Source organism: Schistocerca nitens, chromosome 2, assembly GCF_023898315.1.
Source record: "Schistocerca nitens isolate TAMUIC-IGC-003100 chromosome 2, iqSchNite1.1, whole genome shotgun sequence".
Classification (NCBI taxonomy): domain Eukaryota; kingdom Metazoa; phylum Arthropoda; class Insecta; order Orthoptera; family Acrididae; genus Schistocerca; species Schistocerca nitens.
The window spans coordinates 140,768,562-140,787,876 of record NC_064615.1 but is presented as its reverse complement, the minus strand read 5'-3'; the positions used below and the strand labels follow the sequence as shown (position 1 = coordinate 140,787,876).

General features: G+C 41.1%; 1 protein-coding gene across 1 annotated transcript in view; it reads left to right on the top strand.

Moving 5' to 3' along the window:
* Nucleotides 1-19,315, top strand: part of LOC126235842 (cilium assembly protein DZIP1) — a 277,318-nt gene that overhangs the window by 75,238 nt on the left and 182,765 nt on the right. Inside the window, exon 7 of the mRNA XM_049944706.1 lies at nt 8,302-8,458. Within this exon, the coding sequence (XP_049800663.1) occupies nt 8,302-8,458 (157 nt within the window). The remainder of the gene's footprint in view (nt 1-8,301; nt 8,459-19,315) is intronic.

Here is a 19,315-nt window from a genome sequence, read left to right as displayed (position 1 = left end):
CTGAAATTTTTCTTCTATATCTAACATGTGTGTCACTTCGTGTTCTATTTGTGCTTGTTCTGGTGGCTGTCTTAAGATTTCGTTTTCCTCTGATTGTTTAATTGATGTGTGTTGTTCTTTGTTTGTTTGCTCTGGGATGTTTGAGTCCATTACTGTATTTTCTTCTTCTTCTGATTGCACATTATTTTGTTCCAGTATTTGTTGTACTTGTTGTTTGATGTTTTCTAATTCTGACTGGGGTATCCTGTTATTTTTGATTATTACATGGATCTGATCAGCTAGTCGTTGCTCTGTTAAAAATTTTAATTCTGGGTATCTGGTAATAAATGTTGTGTATACTTGTGATCTGTATCCAGTTGTGTTGATTCCTAGGTTTGTTGCTTGGTAATAACAGAACATGAGGTGTCGATTAACTTCATCTGACCATCTCATCCTCTGTCTTTGTTTTCCTTCTAGGGTGGTTGCAGGAAGCATATCCTTCAAAACACCTCTATTTGGATTTAAATCATTTTCCAGTTGGCTAGCAGTGTCGTTACCATTGTGGGCGGGCATAGGGTTTAAGCGTCGTCCCCGACCATGACAGCGCTTGTCCGAGGCTTCATTAGTTCTGTCCTGAAGCAACTAATCACACTAAAAGGGGGGTTAGCCCTATTAGTGGTTTGTTCTTTTCGTCCCCTTTTACGACTGGCAGAACATACCGGTGGCCTATTCTTTTCCCGGGCCTCCACGGGAATTATTATTATTATTATTATTATTATATAAGCGTCTTATGAACTAAACTTAGCCGTTATTCTTCAAGATTAGGATTGTGTCATAGACACATAGTGAAGGTACAAGCAGTATATAGTTTTTAGTAGATACAAGTGTATTGAAGTAAAGGCAAACATTCAATAGGGAACAAAGGAAATAAGGAGGTCCTGCTATTACACTGTGTTCATGTAAGAGATGTGGGCTAGTTGTTGCAGAAAGAATTGGGAAACAAGTACAGGGTCGCAAATGTTTTCAACCAGCTCCACGTCTTAGCCAAGTGACAGAGGATACAGGTTCTTTGTACAAGGATTGAAATGAAGATTGTGTGATAATGGGTAGATAGGAAACAGTATTGAGAGGTATCAGCCCTATGTTATTGAGTGTAGCCCGATAAAGATAGCTTTGGAAATGAACCAAGGAAACATTGAATATGTTCCTGTAAAAATCAGTTGTGATTAGCCCCTGTTAAAGATCTTTGAAAATCAGGTAAATATGGAGTTGGATTGATTGCTACTGTCAGTTGCAAAGTTCAAAATAGATTTGGGTTCTGTTGATGATATCGACAGGTGAAGTTTTACAGGAGGTTTTACGAGACAAGCCTATGTCTTGATAGGAATGGGAAAAGGAAATTGGCTGGGTAGAAAACAAAATCTACAAAGGAAGGAGTGGGGGCCCACTGCTACTTGGGGAAGTATCTACCTCCAGGTCCAAGGGCATAATCTTTTTTTTGATGTTAAATTTAGATTCCAGTCTTTCAGTATTAAGTAAATGTTACTGAAAAAGCTGAGCCTGAAATGTTCATTTTGTTGTGGTGTGGCTGAGAGTAGGTCTTTGGTGAAATGATGTGGTAATATCAACCTACTCCTAGTTTGAAAGATGGGAAAGCTGTTCTTATTCAGGAATTTGTAATATAATTTTAATTAGGTTTACACTTCCCGTTTAAAGAACCTATACAATATTAAAAATTATATCAATTTATACTGAATTTCCAATTAGATACTGTGGTATCCTGCAGATTATTCTTCATGTTATCCACTTTTTGTGGGAAACACTGTGTGAAAATTTATACTTTAATAAATTTATTTAGGTAACTTTGTATCCATATTTTCTACTAGTAACAGTAGTGTTCAATACGACAAAGAAGTGTGGCCATTTAGAATTTGACAGAATGTGTACACATGACAACCTGCATACCAAGGGGCCCACATCAATTTTGACATCATAAAGAGACATGTCACTTGATATAGACATAAGTAATGCTGCTGCAATACTGTCCAAATACTGGCCTAGCAGTTAAATATTTTTACATGATGTACAGCAAGATTCCTTTTAGCAAACTTTGTATCTCTTGTTTAATTTTGAAATGTTAAAAACCAGAGAATTATAAAATTGGCTGTATGGTGGCTGTCTAGGCAAATTCCGAAATTGGATTAAAGTACTAGGTTATTCAATTCTAAAATTCTGTTTTTAACATTTCATTGTATTCCCTAAAGGCTAGAGCAGGCTGTTTGAGATCAGACTTATTGTAGAATCCAGTTCTCAGCCAAATACCAGGGTAGATGATAGTGGGAAAATGGGGATGTTCATTGGTGATGTTTGGAAAGGGATAACGAGAACTTGCATATGCCTTACAACTAAGGGAACACTCCCCAAAACCTGGATTGTAACTGGGGCGGGGGAGATTGGAGTTTGTTTTAATTTATTTCAAGAACATAGACAATTAGTATCCCGTTTATAACTGATATGCCCTATCCCTTCTTTAACAATGACTGGTCTTGTCCTCTGTAATCTTGTTGCTTTCATGAGATCTTATTTGATGTTTATTTTGTACATCACATTTGGGCAATTTCCTTACAGCTGCCCTCGAATGGGTGTCTGCCAGCAAAAACCTGTAGCGAACAGGATTTGCAACAAGTACTGTAATCAAGACTATGGCTGTAACATTAGTGGTGCATGAAAGTGAGTTCTTGACACTGAGAGATTACTGAGAAATTCACAGAAGCAGTGGCATAATTAACACCAAAGTCATTTCTGGCACCATGACATTAGGATGCAGTAGCGCCACCAGTTGTAGAACAGTTATTTATTGTTTTGACAATAAGTGTACAGCCAAAATGGACACGATGGATGTGTTGCCAAGATCAAAACTGATGTGAAATTGGCAGTAGTTACTCCAGAAATGGTCCATAACCACGAAACCTTCAGGTCCAAAATTAAACAGTGGAAGGTCCAGGCTGGAATAACAATGATGTTATGAGAAGGATAGACTGGTACTCATCACATGGAGGAGGCATTGAGTTGCAGAGAGGCATAATGAAAAAGACTGCTAAACATTTAACCTTTTGGGCAAAATAGTTCTTTGTAAGTAGAAAACACACTCATTTATGCAAGCACAAAACAAACACACACACACACACACACACACACACACACACACACACACACACGGCCACTGTCTCCAGCTACTATTGCCTGAATATGCAAAGACAGTGGCTGTGTGTGTGATTTGTGCTTGTGTAAATGTGTGTTTGTGTTTTTTCTATTTTTGAAGAAGCACTTTTTTGTCCAGAAGAACTTTTTTGTCCAGAAGCTTAAACGTACAGTTCCAAAATTCACACATGGTAAGTTGACCAACAGGAAAAGCAAAAGAAGATTTGAACAATGTGGTCTGAGGAGAAGAAGGAAGCCCACAGGAAGAGAATGCAAAAAATATATATGGACACAAAGGAAGTACTTTGTGTACTCCAATTGGGCATATTCACTAATATTAATAATAATAATAGTGGTAGTAGTAGTAGTAGTAGTAGTAGTAGTAGTAGAAGGCAATAGCAGCAGCAGAGTTACTGTCAGCTACACCTCAGCAAAACTAATGCAAAAATTTACCCTGCACTACACTAGGCCTGGGATGATTTAGTAAGACCTATGTAAGTCATCAATCAGTCAGCTAGAAATCTTCATGAAAGAACCTTTCTGCCAAGAATACAGGTTTGAATATCACTTTTATGTTACGTACAGAGTCTACTGTGGACATTACTAGTGGAGTGGACCAGGTGATGTGATAGCACTCACAGGACATTACCAATGAGATAAGGCTTGTCACATGTCACATTTTAGTAGCAGTCGAGCCTCTCCTCCCAAGTTGAACTTCAGCAGATCAGAGGGAGAACATCTCGGTGCTTTGTGGAGGGATGAAGATATTTATATAATTCTCAAGTGTCTGGCCGGGTCATGTAACTCCTCTACAATATTTTGGCAATCAGACATGTTGCCATCTTCAGGTGGTCCCTGATTAATACTGTGCTGCTCCTCTCTGCTTCCTATATGTGCTGGCTTTTTTACGCTCCACCACCTCGCTGTGCTCGCTTTTCACGATAGTGCGGACACTGCCAACCTGAGCACGAACTGAGACACTGCTTCCCCCACCATCCGTCATGTCAGCCACAAGCAAAGCAAGTTGGGGGAGGGGGTAATGGCTAGCATATTGAGGATGCTGAGGGTAGGAGTGCAGCTTTCATCAGGGACCACCTGATAATGGCAACGTGTCTGTTTGCCAAAACATTGTAGAGGAATTATGATGTGATCCCGCTGGACACTCAAGTTTTCTATAAATTAGAATAACACCAGGAAAACCTCTGATTAGATGAAGATTTAATTGTTTCAGCCAGCTGAGGGGAAAAATGTCATTGTCTTCCTTAATGTTGCAGAGTATTGCAGCAAAATGTAATTGCTGTTGGAGAACAATGCATACAGGTGTCCAAAACATGATCCAACTCTGTCATACAGGAGAAAAACAGCTGAGGAGTTTCAGTTGCTGCTGACAACGTGAACAGAGGTTAATGTTGAAAGCTGCTGCTTTGACTCATTTGACATGGCGTGAACACTGAGAAAATTTGATATGAAAACTTATCTTGTTTTTAACAATATTATGAGAAGTAAAGTTGCTACTCACCATGTAGCTGAGACACAGTGTGGTTTCAGTTGCCTGAGACTGCAGTCGTGTGAGTGAGTTGCGTTTGCATGCATGTGTGTGCGTGCGCATGTGTGCCTATTGTTGACAAAGGCCATTGGCCGAAAACTTTAAGTGTGAAAATCTTTTTGTTGTGCCTACCGCATCTCCGCTATATGGTGAGTAGCAACTTTCCTTCTAATAATATTGTTACATTCCATCGTGGATATTCCATTGTTTGATTTTTATCTTGTTTTTATTTATATTTGCGATATAGTTTTCAGAAAACTATTTGAAACTGTAAGTATTTTTCGATGAACTCTAAATTTGGTATCCCTTATTAATTTACTGTATTGATTTGTTTTTCTCTTAGAAGTCAGAATCATCCTGGATTTTGTCTGCCTGTCAGTATTTGTATGCTAATTTGTTAACTTTTTATTCTTGTGTTCAGTGGGGCATGCTAGATTTAAATAACAACTTACTGCTGAACATAAATCTTCCCATCTGTTCTCTATGTTCTCACATGAGTCAATTGCTCTCCAGCCTTCTAACTTCAGTGAGGTGTGTAGCTCTTTTAAATTTTCTGGTTATGTTTGCCTAAACTTCACGAATATTTTTTGCAAGCTCATCTTTCTATGCTTTATTTTTAACTTGCGCATATTGCCTACTCTGAGGCACATTAATTCTTATGAGGCTTTGTACTGCAAATATCAGATTGTAAGAATTGATTAAACTACAAATGGTTTTTATATGACAATTGTCTTTCAGTGTACATATATTTAGATCACCTGCCACTACGTATCAGAATATCTTGATTATTTAACGTAAAATTACTCCTAATTCCTTTTGTAAACTATTTATATTAGAGAGAGTGATCAGTATAGTGTTAGTTTAGTCCTTTACTCTCCCTGAAATATTATTTTTATTTCTGCTGCTTCAGGAAACCTCTCTGATTAGTTTTCCACTCTCCTTTGGGAGGACTATGTTAGTCATTTCTAGTTCTGTAGGCAATTCATTCATGATGAAGTATTAGATAGTGTACTGCCCATTACTAATTCTTTCCCTTCTAATTTTGCTGATGCATGTTGAACATTTCAGTTCTTGTAAAGAAGTGAAAGGAAAGTTTAGAATTAAAGGAAAATCTGATAGGGAAGAGGAGCAGTTATAAACTTAAGATTGCTGTACTACTTACTTTGATATTAACTAAACTTTAAGGAAACTACTGAACAGAACAGACAAGTATTGAATTTTTCATAATAAAAGATACGTACATTTGAAGAGAAATATAAATAAATGAAAAAAAATAATTTGAATTAAGTACAGTGACATGTAGTATTAGTGGAACCAGTTCAGTTTTTATATGCATGCATATTGTCTGTTCTTCTGGACTTGTCCAAATGAACAGACACTGCATATTCATATCATTAATTTGCCTCCATGAGTAATGAACCCACTGCTTTCAGTGTGGATGCATAACATGTTCGACCTCCTGTGGGAACCTCAAAGCAGTGAGCATGAAGGACACAGACTGGGGCTATGGGTGGGTGGCATAGGTGGTAATTTGAGGCGACTGGCAAGCAAGCTGAGATAGTCTGCGCAATTGCAATAAACACTATGTCGGGTGGCGCAGTGGTTAACACAACTGCATAGTAAGCAGGAGATCCCAGGTTCAAGTCTCATCGCTGCTGATTCCACATGAAGTGCCAATGCAGCTGACGTCAATAGTTTCTTCCCTTCCCTTTCCTTCCCACTTCCCCCCTTCCCCCTCCTCCCCCTCCCCCCCTCCCCCTCCTCCCACCCTCCCCACCTTCATTTTAAATAAAACAATTTAGTTATGTTGAACACTAATGACAGTACTTGGTTGGTTGGTTGGTTTGGGGAAGGAGACCAGACAGCGTGGTCATCGGTCTCATCGGATTATGGAAGGACGGGGAAGGAAGTCGGCCGTGCCCTTTCAGAGGAACCATCCCGGCATTTGCCTGGAGTGATTTAGGGAAATCACGGAAAACCTAAATCAGGATGGCCGGACTCGGGATTGAACCGTCGTCCTCCCGAATGCGAGTCCAGTGTCTAACCACTGCGCCACCTCGCTCGGTAATGACAGTACTAGTTTGAGTCTGGTTAGTGGCATATTCAGATATTCTAATGATTGTAAAAAGCAGAAATTTGCGTTTGAGACCTTGCCTAGCACAGATTTTCAGTTATGACAACATATTTTGTATTTGAATGTTTAAATTTAAATAGTTTTGCCTGAATATTTTTGTCTCAGACCACTATATTATCGAGAGAAATCTATACTATCATGTCTACTTGATTCTTAGTTTCAGATTAACTCACAAAATAAAAGGGATGGTGAGGAGAACAGAATGAGTAGAGCCATTCTTGATATTTCACTTACTATAATTGAGGACTGATATAAACGTATTGCTGTGAGCTAAAAATATTCTGGAGGAAAGCAGGCAGGGTGGTAGATTTTAATATATGGTAACTGATGGTGAATAAATTTCAAAGGCTTGTTATTAGTAGTTGCTGTGAATGTAAGGCTGTTATGTGTTGCAGTCCCTTCTGTCAAATACACTGAATAACTGCATCAGAATGCTACCGCAGCAGGATGTAAAAATATCAGAAATTGTTACTGCTACATTTTTTTGATTAACAGGAGTTCAATGCAGTTAGACAGTTGGAAATTGCAATTAATTTTCTAGCTTGAGGAAATAACTCATGGAGCACTAATACATTCACGTGAGTGTTTGAAGAATCTGGTAAGTTACAAGAGATCAGATTCCTGAAAATGTTCTGCCAGAATTGACTAATGTTTGTTAATGATGGAAATTCACTAATGCCATTGTGAGACTGCATGTACTTCAGAACAACACATTTATGAATGAAACCCACAAGCAGTGACTGCCAGTACTTTTCACCCATTGATTCTCTAGTTGATGATTTTCGTGTTCAATGATTTGGAGGTAACCAAGGCTGCAATATCAGTCATCCAATAATTCTAAATCAGAGAAATATGCAGATGTAGGTGCACTCTTTTAGGGGTAGCATAATATGTGGGCAACTCCCAGAATAGTTTCCACAGAAGTATTGCTGATTAGAGAGATATGTGTGATGTGTTGGATCATCATGATTTGCAGAAAAATGATTAGAAACAAACCTTTAAAAAAACATCAAACCAGCCTATGCTTAGAGAACCACTACATCTAAGAAAAGGGAAACCAGCAAGATTAACTGGAAGACTGTAGACTAATGCCTGGTTAAAAATATTATCCATCCTATTAAAAATATTATCCATCCTAACACAGCTTTTTGTATCACAGTTCTTCCAGGAAAAAGAACTAATGGTTGAGTTAGCATAACAGTATTGTGTAGATAGTATTATCTTACTATGCAGAGGCCTAAGCAGAAAACTGTCATGGAGTTGTCATGAGTTTATGTACTGTATTTAATGCATTTATGTTAATTTTCAGCCCAAAAACAATTGTTTGCATCTGACTCACTTGTCTTAGAGAAGACAAAGGATTTAGCAGTTTTTTTATGACGATACAGTTCTTTCTGCACTAGAAGCTCCCTATCACTAAAATGTCTTACTTTTTTTCCAGGCAGAGAATGCACAAAAAACGGTCAAAGAACAGTTGGATTCACAAGAAAAAGAATGGCAACACCGTTTGCAAGAGTTAGAGCAACAACATGCTGTAACTCTTAAAAAAGTGGAGGAGTTAACACAGCAATTGGTGAACCGTACAGGGGCTTTAGAAGGTATGAACACTTGAGCAGTGCTAGTTCTGTTGCAATACTGACTGTATTCAGAACTGTTCCTGTAATACAGCACTCCACAGCTGATGCAGTTACAGGAAATTTGTGTATATTAATGTGTGAGAATAATTTAGGGGTAAAGGTAAGAAGTAACAACTCGCCAAATAGCAGAGACAGTGTTCCATAAAAACATGGGAGAACTGCTGGATATCAATAACTTCCTGCCACGATATTTCGGCACAGAGTCTTCTGGCCATCTTCAGGTGAATGCCACTGTAGTAGTACTGGCGAGTACGCGCTGAGCTCCGCTATTTAAAGCCTTCTGAGGTGACATTGCGCATGCGCTGCTCAGCGCGCGCGTTCATAACGGCTCCGTGCGCTGCGCCTCGCGCCCTCCACTGTGAAAGCCTGGCGTATCGGTGTCAGGTCGATTTCCATCTTTATGCAGATAGCTATGTCGACTACGAAGTTTCTCTGTAACAGGATTCCAAGCAGAGTTCAGCTGATAACCGCTATCTCGATTGATGAGAGTCTCGTTGTCAGACAATCTTATTTCCACAGATTCATTGATAATCGAGCTCCAAAAGTTTGATTTATGGGCCAAAATTTTTGTGTCGTCGTAATTCATGGAATGGTCTGTGGAAATACAATGTTCGGCGCTTGCGGACTTGGTGGGTTGGAGACGGCGAGTATGCCGTTGGTGTTCCACAATGCGTTCCTGCACAGTTCGTGTTGTTTGCCCTATATATGATTTGCCGCATTCACACGGAATTTTGTAAACACCTGGTTTACGCAGGCCCAGGTCATCTTTAACGGATCCCACCAATGATGAAATTTTGGAAGGAGGGCGAAAGATGACTCTCACTTGATACTTTCTCAATATTCTGCCTATCTGTTATAGAGAAACTTCGTAGTCGACATAGTTATCTGCATAAAGATGGAAGTCGACCTGACACCGATACGCCAGGCTTTCACAGTGGAGGGCGCGAGGCGCAGCGCACGGAGCCGTTATGAACGCGCGCGCTGAGCAGCGCATGCGCAATGTCACCTCAGAAGGCTTTAAATAGCGGAGCTCAGCGCGTACTCGCCAGTACTACTACAGTGGCATTCACCTGAAGATGGCCAGAAGTCTCTGCGCCGAAATATTGTGGCAGGAAGTTATTGGTATTCGGCAGTTCTCCCGTGTTTTTATGGAACAATCAGTACGCCGGGAAAGCTTTAAACAGCAGAGACAGTGGGTTGTCAACTTGCACAGGACGAATCCCTTAATGGGCTAGTTACATGCTGGCAGAACTTTCCATACCATATTACTGTGTGAAAATGTATGTGTACATTCCGGTATAGCTCTGGAATGCCTTCAGCAATTTCAACTGAACCAGATATACCCTGCAGCCAGGCAACTAGCGCGAGTTTTGGTGTTCTCGTAAAGATAAGTCATTTTAGATTATAAAACATATAGTTTAGTACTGATTACGTGGGAAATGGGTGTATTAGTGTGCCTTTTAAGTGTACCATTAAAGGTTTCATTTTTCTTTACGTAATACAGCAGAAAACGCGAAAAGATCGTACAGTTGTATTTTCTGTTTACATTTTGCTGCAGCAAATCTATAGAATTCGTTTAGTTGTTCTTTGCTCTCTCCAGCAATTTAACTAGCGTACCTCTTCATTATTTAACTTTATCTGAAAGCTACCTTGAGCAGTTAAACAGAGAACCGACTCGTGGCGATAACATATTAGACCTTCTGGTGACAAACAGACCCGAACTATTTGAAACAGTTAACGCAGAACAGGGAATCAGTGATCATAAAGCGGTTACTGCATCGATGATTTCAGCCGTAAATAGAAATATTAAATAAGGTAGGAAGATTTTTTTTGTTTAGCAAAAGTGACAAAAAGCAGATTTCAGAGTACTTGATGGCTCGACACAAAAGTTTTGTCTCAAGTACAGATAGTGTTGAGGATCAGTGGACAAAGTTCAAAAACATCGTACAATATGCGTTAGATGAGTATATGCCAAGCAAGATCGTAAGAGATGGAAAAGAACCACTGTGGTACAACAACCTAGTTAGAAAACAGCTGCGGAAGCAAAGGGAACTTCACTGCAAACATAAATATGTACAAAGCCTTGCAGACAAACAAAAGTTACGCAAAGCAAAATATAGTGTGAGGAGGGCTATGCGAAGGTGTTCAGTGAATTCGAAAGTAGAGTTCTATGTACTGACTTGGCAGAAAATCCTTAGAAATTTTGGTCTTATGTCAAAGCGGTAGGTGGATCAAAACAAAATGTCCAGACACTCTGTGACCAAAGTGTTACTGAAACAAAGGGTGACAGACTAAAGGCCGAAATATTAAATGTCTTTTTCTCCAAAGCTGTTTCACAGAGGAAGACTTCACTGTAGTTCCTTCTCTAGATTTTTGCACAGGTGACAAAATGGTAGATATCGAAATAGACGACAGAGGGATAGAGAAACAATTAAAATCGCTCAAAAGAGGAAAGGCCGCTGGACCTGATGGGATACCAGTTTGATTTTACACAAAGTACGCGAAGGAACTTGCCCCTTCTTGTAGCGGTGTACCGTAGGTGTCTAGAAGAGCATAGCGTTCCAAAGGATTGGAAAAGGGCACAGGTCATCCCCGTTTTCAAGAAGGGACGTCGAACAGATGTGCAGAACTGTACACCTATATCTCTAATGTCGATCAGTTATAGAATTTTGGAACATGTATTATGTTCAAGTATAATGACTTTTCTGGAGACTAGAAATCTACTCTGTAGGAATCGGCATGGGTTTCAAAAAAGACAATCGTGTGAAACCCAGCTCGCACTATTCGTCCACGAGACTCAGAGGGCAATAGACACGGGTTCCCAGGTAGATGCTATGTTTCTTGACTTCCGCAAGGTGTTCGATACAGTTCCCCACAGTCGTTTAATGAACAAAGTAAGAGCATATGGATTATCAGACTAATTGTGTGATTGGATTGAAGAGTTCTTAGATAACAGAACGCAGTACGTCATTCTCAATGGAGAGAAGTCTTCTGAAGTAAGAGTGATTTCAGGTGTGCCACAGGGGAATGTCGTAGGACCGTTGCTATTCACAATATACATAAATGACCTTGTGGATAACATCGGAAGTTCACTGAGGGTTTTTGCAGATGATGCTGTGGTATATCGAGAGGTTTTAACAATGGAAATTTGTACTGAAATGCAGAAGAATCTGCAGCGGATTGACGCATGGTGCAGGGAATGGCAATTGAATCTCAATGTAGACAAGTGTAATGTGCTGCGAATACATAGAAAGAAAGATCCCTTATCATTTAGCTACAATATAGCAGGTCAGCAACTGGAAGCAGTTAATTCCATAAATTATCTGGGAGTACACATTGGGAGTGATTTAAAATGGAATGATCATATAAAGTTGATCGTCGGTAAAGCAGATGCCAGACTGAGATTCATTGGAAGAATCCTAAGGAAATGCAATCCAAAAACAAAGGAAGTAGGTTACAGTACGCTTTTTCGCCCACTGCTTGAATACTGCTCAGCAGTGTGGGATCCGTACCAGATAGGGTTGATACAAGAGATAGAGAAGATCCAACGGAGAGCAGCATACTTCGTTGCAGGATCGTTTAGTAATCGCAAAAGCGTTACGGAGATGATAGATAAACTCCAGTGGAAGACTCTGCAGGAGAGACGTTCAGTAGCTCGGTACGGGCTTTTGTTGAAGTTTCGAGGACATACCTTCACCGAGGAGTCAAGCAGTGTATTGCTCCCTCCTACATGTATCTCACGAAGAGACCATGAGGATAAAATCAGAGAGATTAGAGCCCACACAGAGGCATACCGACAATCCTTCTTTCCACGAACAATACGAGACTGGAATAGAAGGGAGAACCGATAGAGGTACTCAAGGTACCCTCAGCCACACACCATCAGGTGGCTTGCGGAGTATGGATGTAGATGCAGATGTAGAACTAGTATTTCCAGAAAGTAGCGTAAAGTTTGAGTTGTCGTTTCAGAAACTTTGTACTGTTGTTTTTGCTTACACACATTTGCGTGTAGGCCAATTTGTGGAACCATATTTTCGTGTTTATCTGTAATTTAACTGACTTATTCTTAATAAACTATTACGTTTATCATGAGTGAAAAGTGCTTGACTTGCCGTAGGATAGTTAGGTTGGGTCTTTGGTGTGATGGGTGCTGTGGTTTTTCCATGTGGGTGACTGTAGTGGCGTGGGAATAGGGGAAGTAAATGAGACTCATCAGTGGTTTTGTAGGATTTGTAGTAGAGATAGGAAGATATTAGAACAGGAGGGGAAAATTGTCGCCCTTCAGGCTGAGTTGGACAAGGCCAGGGGAGATCTTGACAGGTTAAAGAGGGAGAAGGGTAAAGAGAGGTGGGAAGTGGCAACAGGAGGAACAGGCCTAGAACTTTGTCTGACAGCTTCATGGTGAATGTGGAAAATAGATTTGACCTGTTGCTTTAGTTAGAGGCTGGTGAGACTCAAGCAGTTGCAGTTGTAGACAGGGCACAACAAACTTTCAGCAGCAAATTGAAAAGTAAGAATGTAGGGAAATCAGTAAAGAGAAAGAAAGTGTTGTTGTTAGGTAGTTCCCATGGAAGAGGTGTTGTCCAACTTTTGCAGGATGAACTAGGATCAGAATACCAGGTCACCAATTTTTTTAAACCTATTGCTGGTCTGGAGCAGGTGACAGAGGATTTAGGATCACTTTGCAAAGATTTCACTAAGGAAGACACCGTGGTTATAGTGGTTGGGGCAGGTAACAGTATTGACAGAGATCCAGGGTACAGTGTAGTGTGTGACCTGGCAAAGATTACATCAGCATCGAAGCATACTAGTGTTGAGTTTGTATCTGTTCTTGGGCGCCATGACCGACCTCAGTTGAACTATTCTGTCGAGAGAGTTAATTTGGAGCTGGTCGGGTGCAGGGTCACACATTGGTGTGGTTCCTGTTGATTCTCTCAATAGGTGGGATTATACTAGCCAAGGCCTTCACCTCAACAGGAAGGGGAAGGCTAAATGGGCTGGGAAATAGCAGGAAAGTTAAAGGGGGGAGGCACTGTCATGAGTGGTAAAATACCAGTGGTTATGGGGTTCAGAAAGACCCCTTTTTAGGGTAGGGAGGACAGAAAGAAACCAAGTTTTAAGAGAGGTTAGAATTGAGCCAAACCTTCAGTTTGAGAAAGAAACAAAAAAAACATAATTCTAGCTTATTACATCAGCAGAAACAGCTATTTGTTAAGAATTTTCAACAGTCATCAGATATTTTAACTCTACCCAATTTTAACTCAGTCAGTGTGAAATGTCAGCTATCTTTACTGCATCAAAATATTCGAGGACTGAGAAATAAAATTAATGAATTAACTATTTGTGCACTTGCATATTTAATTACATAAAACCCTTGCGTATTCTCGTATTTGAGAGGAGTAATATTGCTTATTGATAGCCATAGAGTATAAATTCACAGAGTCATTAGATATTAGCAGTAGGATGGATAGGGTGTGTTGTGCTGTGGGCGGGCGCAGTAGGAACTGGCCGCGGTTCGAGAGCAGCTGAGCGTGTTGTTGGCCACGGTCAGCCGCCTTCAGGCTGCTGCCTCAAGGTGCAGCGACGGCGGAGGATGTGGCGCGTCGCTTGAGACACCCCAGGTGTCGCTTGCTGCGTCCGCTGACTCAGCTGCCGAGGCACCTTCTAGTGTACCCGGCGCGTTGGGGCTGCCCTCACCTCAGGGTGAGTAGTGGATTGCAACACGTTCGCGTTGCTCGAGGCGGAGGGTCAATGTGGAGGCTGGCCGGTTCGCCTCGCCCGTTTGTCCTGTCAGTGGGCAGGTGGCCGCTCCTTCAGCAGGGCCCGAGCAGGCACACGGGGGCAAAGGCTTGCTGGTTATTGGGAGCTCCAACATTAGGCGGGTGATGGAGCCCCTTAGGGAAATAGCGTACAGGGCTGGAAAGAATTCCAACGTGCACTTGATTTGTCTGCCGGGTCGCCTCATCCCAAGATGTGGAGGTGGCCTTGCCTGCGGCTATCGAGCGTACGGGGTGCAGTCGTCTGCAAGTAGTTGCTCATGTCGGCACCAATGATGCCTGTCGCTTGGGTTCTGAGGCGATCCTCAGTTCATACAGGCGGCTGGCGGATTTGGTGAAGACCGCTGGCCTCGCACGCGGGGTGCAAGCAGAGCTCTCTATTTGCAGCATTGTTCCAAATGTGGATCGGGGTCCTTTGGTTTGGAGCCGAGTGGAGGGTCTCAACCAGAGGCTTCGTCGACTCTGTGACTGTCTTGGCTGCAGATTTCTAGACTTGTGCTATTGGGTGGGGAATTGGAGGACGCCCCTAGATAGGTCAGGGGTGCACTACACAAAGGAAGCGGCTACTCGGGTAGCAAAGTACTTGTGGCGTGCACATGGGAGTTTTTTAGGCTAGGCAGTAGTGCGAGGTGTCCTGATGAACGCTCACCAGTCAACGTGCATGCAGGGAAATCAGGATGTGCTCAGTGTAAAGACACTTCAGCTATCAAGATATTAGCAGCAAATTTTCAGAGTGTTCGGAATAAAGTTCCTGAATTTACTGCCCTCCAGGAAGCGTGTGGCGCGCAAATTATTCTCGGGACTGAGACCCGGCTGAACCCTGAGATAGGAAGTTCTGAAATATTTAGTGAGGTTTGGAACGTGTATCGGAAAGACAGATTAGACACCGTAGGAGGTGCTGTCTTCATTGTAGTTGAAAACAATATTGTGTCTACTGAGGTCGAAGTAGAGTGTGATTGAGAAGTTATCTGGACACGTTTAACAGGGCTAGGGGAAATAAAGTTAGTTGTTGGGTGTTATTACCAGCCACCAGGTTCCACCATGACAGTTCTAAAATCATTCAAAGGGTGTCTACATTCTGTATCGCAGAAGTACCCGGATCATGCTATATTAGTCGGAGGCAACTTCAACCTACCTAGTATAGACTGGAATGTCTATGGATTCATTGCAGGTGGTACAGACAAGCGGGTGTGTGAATTACTTTTGAACACATAATCCGAAAACTATCTTGAGAAGCTAAATCGACAGCCAACGCGTAATGGAAATATTTTAGATCTGGTAGCCACCAACAGACCAGACCTCATCGACGGTGTCAGTGTCGAGACAGGGATTAGTGATCATGATGTCATTACAACTATGGTTACGAAAGTTGAAAAGCCAGTCGAGAAGGTTAGGAGAGTGTTCTTACTAGAAAGAGCAGATAAGCAATTCTTAGCATCCCACTTAGTAAATGAATCGACTTCATTTACTTCCGGTACGATGGACGTGGAAGGATTATGGGCAAATTTTAAACACATTGTAAATCACGCATTGGACAAGTACGTGCTGAACAAGTGGGTTACGGCCGGAAAAGACCCACCGTGGTTTCACAACACAATTCGGAGAATGCTCAGGAAGCAAAGGCAGTTGCACTCACAGTACAAGAAAGATCGGGAGAATGAGGACAGGAAAAAGTTAGTAGAGATTCGTACTGCAGTAAAAGAGCGATGCGTGAAGCATTCAACCACTACCACTGTCATACCTTAGCAAAAGATCTTGCTGGACACCCAAGGAATTTCTGGTCTTACGTAAAATTGGTAAGCGGGTCGAAGGCTTCCATCCAGTCACTCACTGATTAGTCTGGCCTGGCAACGGAAGACAGCAAAGCGAAAGCTGAAATTTTAAATTTAGCATTTGAGAAATCTTTCACGCAGGAGTATCATGCAAACATACTGCCGTTTGAGTCTCATGCAGATTCCCGTTTGGAGGACATAGTGACAGACAACCCTGGGGTTGTGAAGCAGCTGAATGGGTTGAAAATAAATAAATCGCCAGGTCCTGATGGGATTCCAATTCGGTTTTACAGAGAGTACTCTACTGCATTGGCTCCTTACTTAGCTTGCATTTATCGCGAATCTCTTGCCCAACATAAAGTCCTGAGCGACTGGAAAAAAGTGCAGGTGACACCTGTATATAAGAAGGGTAGAAGGATGGATCCTCAAAATTACAGACCAATATCCTTAACATCAGTTTGTTGCAGGATTCTCGAACATATTCTCAGTTCGAATATAATGAATTTCCTTGTGACAGAAAAGTTGCTGTCCATGCATCAGCACGGCTTTAGAAAGCATCGCTCTTGCAAAATGCAACTTGCCCTTTTTTCACATGATATCTTGCAAACCATGAATGAAGGGTATCAGACGGATGCCATATTCCTTGACATCCAGAAAGCGTTTGACTCGGTGCCCCACTGCAGACTCCTAACTAAGGTACGAGCATATGGGATTGGCTCCCAAGTATGTGAGTGGCTCGAAGACTTCTTAAGTAATAGAACCCAGTACATTGTCCTCGATGGTGAGTGTTCATTGGAGGTGAGGGTATCATCTGGAGTGCCCCAGGGAAGTGTGGTAGGTCTGCTGTTGTTTTCTATCTACATAAATGATCTTTTGGATAGGGCGGATAGCAATGTGTGGCTGTTTGCTGATGATGCTGTGTTGTACGGGAAGGTGTCGTCGTTGAGTGACTGTAGGAGGATACAAGATAACTTGGACAGGATTTGTGGTTGGTGTAAAGAATGGCAGCTAACTCTAAATATAGATAAATGTAAATTAATGCAGATGGATAGGAAAAAGGAACCCGCAGTGTTTGAATACTCCATTAGTAGTGTAGCACTTGACACAGTCACGACGATTAAATATTTGGGCGTAACATTGCAAAGCGATATGAAGTGGGACAAGCATGTAATGGCAGTTGTGGGAAAGGCAGATAGTCGTCTTCGGTTCATTGGTAGAATTTTGGGAAGATGTGGTTCATCTGTAAAGGAGACCGCTTATAAAACACTAATACGACCTATTCTTGAGTACTGCTCGAGTGTTTGGGATCCCTATCAGGTTGGATTGAGGTAGGTCATAGAAGCAATTCAGAGGCGGGCTGCTAGATTTGTTACTGGTAGGTTTGATCATCACGCGAGTGTTACGAAAATGCTTCAGGAACTCGGGTGGGAGTCTCTAGAGGAAAGGAGGCGTTCTTTTTGTGAATCGCTACTGAGGAAATTTAGAGAACCAGCATTTGAGGCTGACTGCAGTACAATTTTACTGCCGCCAACTTACATTTTGCGGAAAGACCACAAAGATAAGATAAGAGAGATTAGGGCTCGTACACAGGCATATAGGCAGTCATTTTTTCCTCGTTCTGTTTGGGAGTGGAACAGGGAGAGAAGGTGCTAGTTGTGGTACGAGGTACCCTCCGCCACGCACCGTATGGTGGATTGCGGAGTATGTATGTAGATGTAGATGTAGATGTATCTGCATAGATGAATTAGAGTCTTCAAACCCAGCTGACATAATCTGCCTCTCTGAACATCATGTGCCCACTGGTATAGAACTTTTAAGTGTTACAGGGCTTAGGTTAGCATCTCACTTTTGTAGATCAGAAATGGAGAAAGGAGGAGTTGCCACATTCATCAGGAACTGTCATAAATTTAAGAACATAGACATTCATAAATTTTGCCCAGAACAGCATATGGAAGCATGTGCAACAGAAGTAGAATTTCACAAAAAAATTTTCATAATATTAAGTGTGTATCGAGCACCTGCAGGTAACTTTAATGTGTTTGTAAACCATCTTGAAGCTGTACTGGCCCATTTAACAACCAAAAACAAAGAAATAGTGGTTGCTGGTGACTTCAATGTAGATTTCCTTAAAGACTCTCCCAATAAGAACTTATTTGAGTTAGTAACACTATCATTCAATTTAATTCCCACTGTAAAGTTCCCCACTAGTGTAGCCAATTGCTCACAAACAGCCATTGATAATATCTTTATAGAAAAGTCCAATGAACAAAATTATATTACAAAACCAATAGTCAATGGCCTCTCAGACCATGAGATGCAGTTCCTTCTGTTAAATGTTAATACTAAACAGGATATAAAATCTGTTAAATCTGAGCTCAAGAGGGTAATCAATAAGCCAAAAATTGATTATTTTAGGACACTCCTCAGAGACATTAACTGGACTGATGTTTACAGTGCTCATGGCATGAATGAAAAATATAACACTTTTGCTAATAGAGTGCTTACCTTATTCGAACACTGTTTTCCCCCAAAACTTACCAACATTAGAGCAAAGTCTACAAAGAAGCCATGGATTACTCAAGGAATAGGGGTATCTTTTAAAACAAAAAGAAAACTGTATCTGTCAATCTGAAACAATTCCGATGTCGATGCTGTAGCACGTTACAAGAAATACTGCAAAATATTAAAGACTGTAATACAGACATCAAAGCAAATATATTACAAGGAAAAGATAGTAGACATGAAGAGGAACAAATAGCATTAAGAGTAAATGATACATTGGTGGCAGATGTGTATAGTGTTGCAGAAGTTTTTAACAAACATTTTATAACTGTTACTGAAAAGATGGGGTTGTCAGGTTCGGTAGATGCTGCTATGGAATACCTCAGACCAGACATTTCAAGAAACTTCCATAATATGAATTTGACCCTCACTACCCCAGCAGAAATAATGTCCATCATAAAATCTTCAAAATCAAAAACATCTAGTGGGTATGATGGAATATCAACAAAGTTAATTAAAGAATGTGATTCTGAGCTAAGTAACATATTAAGCTATCTGTGTAACCAGTTGTTTATCAGTGGAATATTTCCTGAATGGTTGAAATATGCTGAAATTAAGCCACTGTTTAAGAAGGGAGATAAAGAAATAGCATCAAATGTCCGTTCAATTTCACTGTTGCCACCGTTCTCAACAATTTTAGAAAAAGTAATGTACAGTCGGCTTTATAACCATCTTATCTCAAATAACATACTGTCAAAGTCACAGTT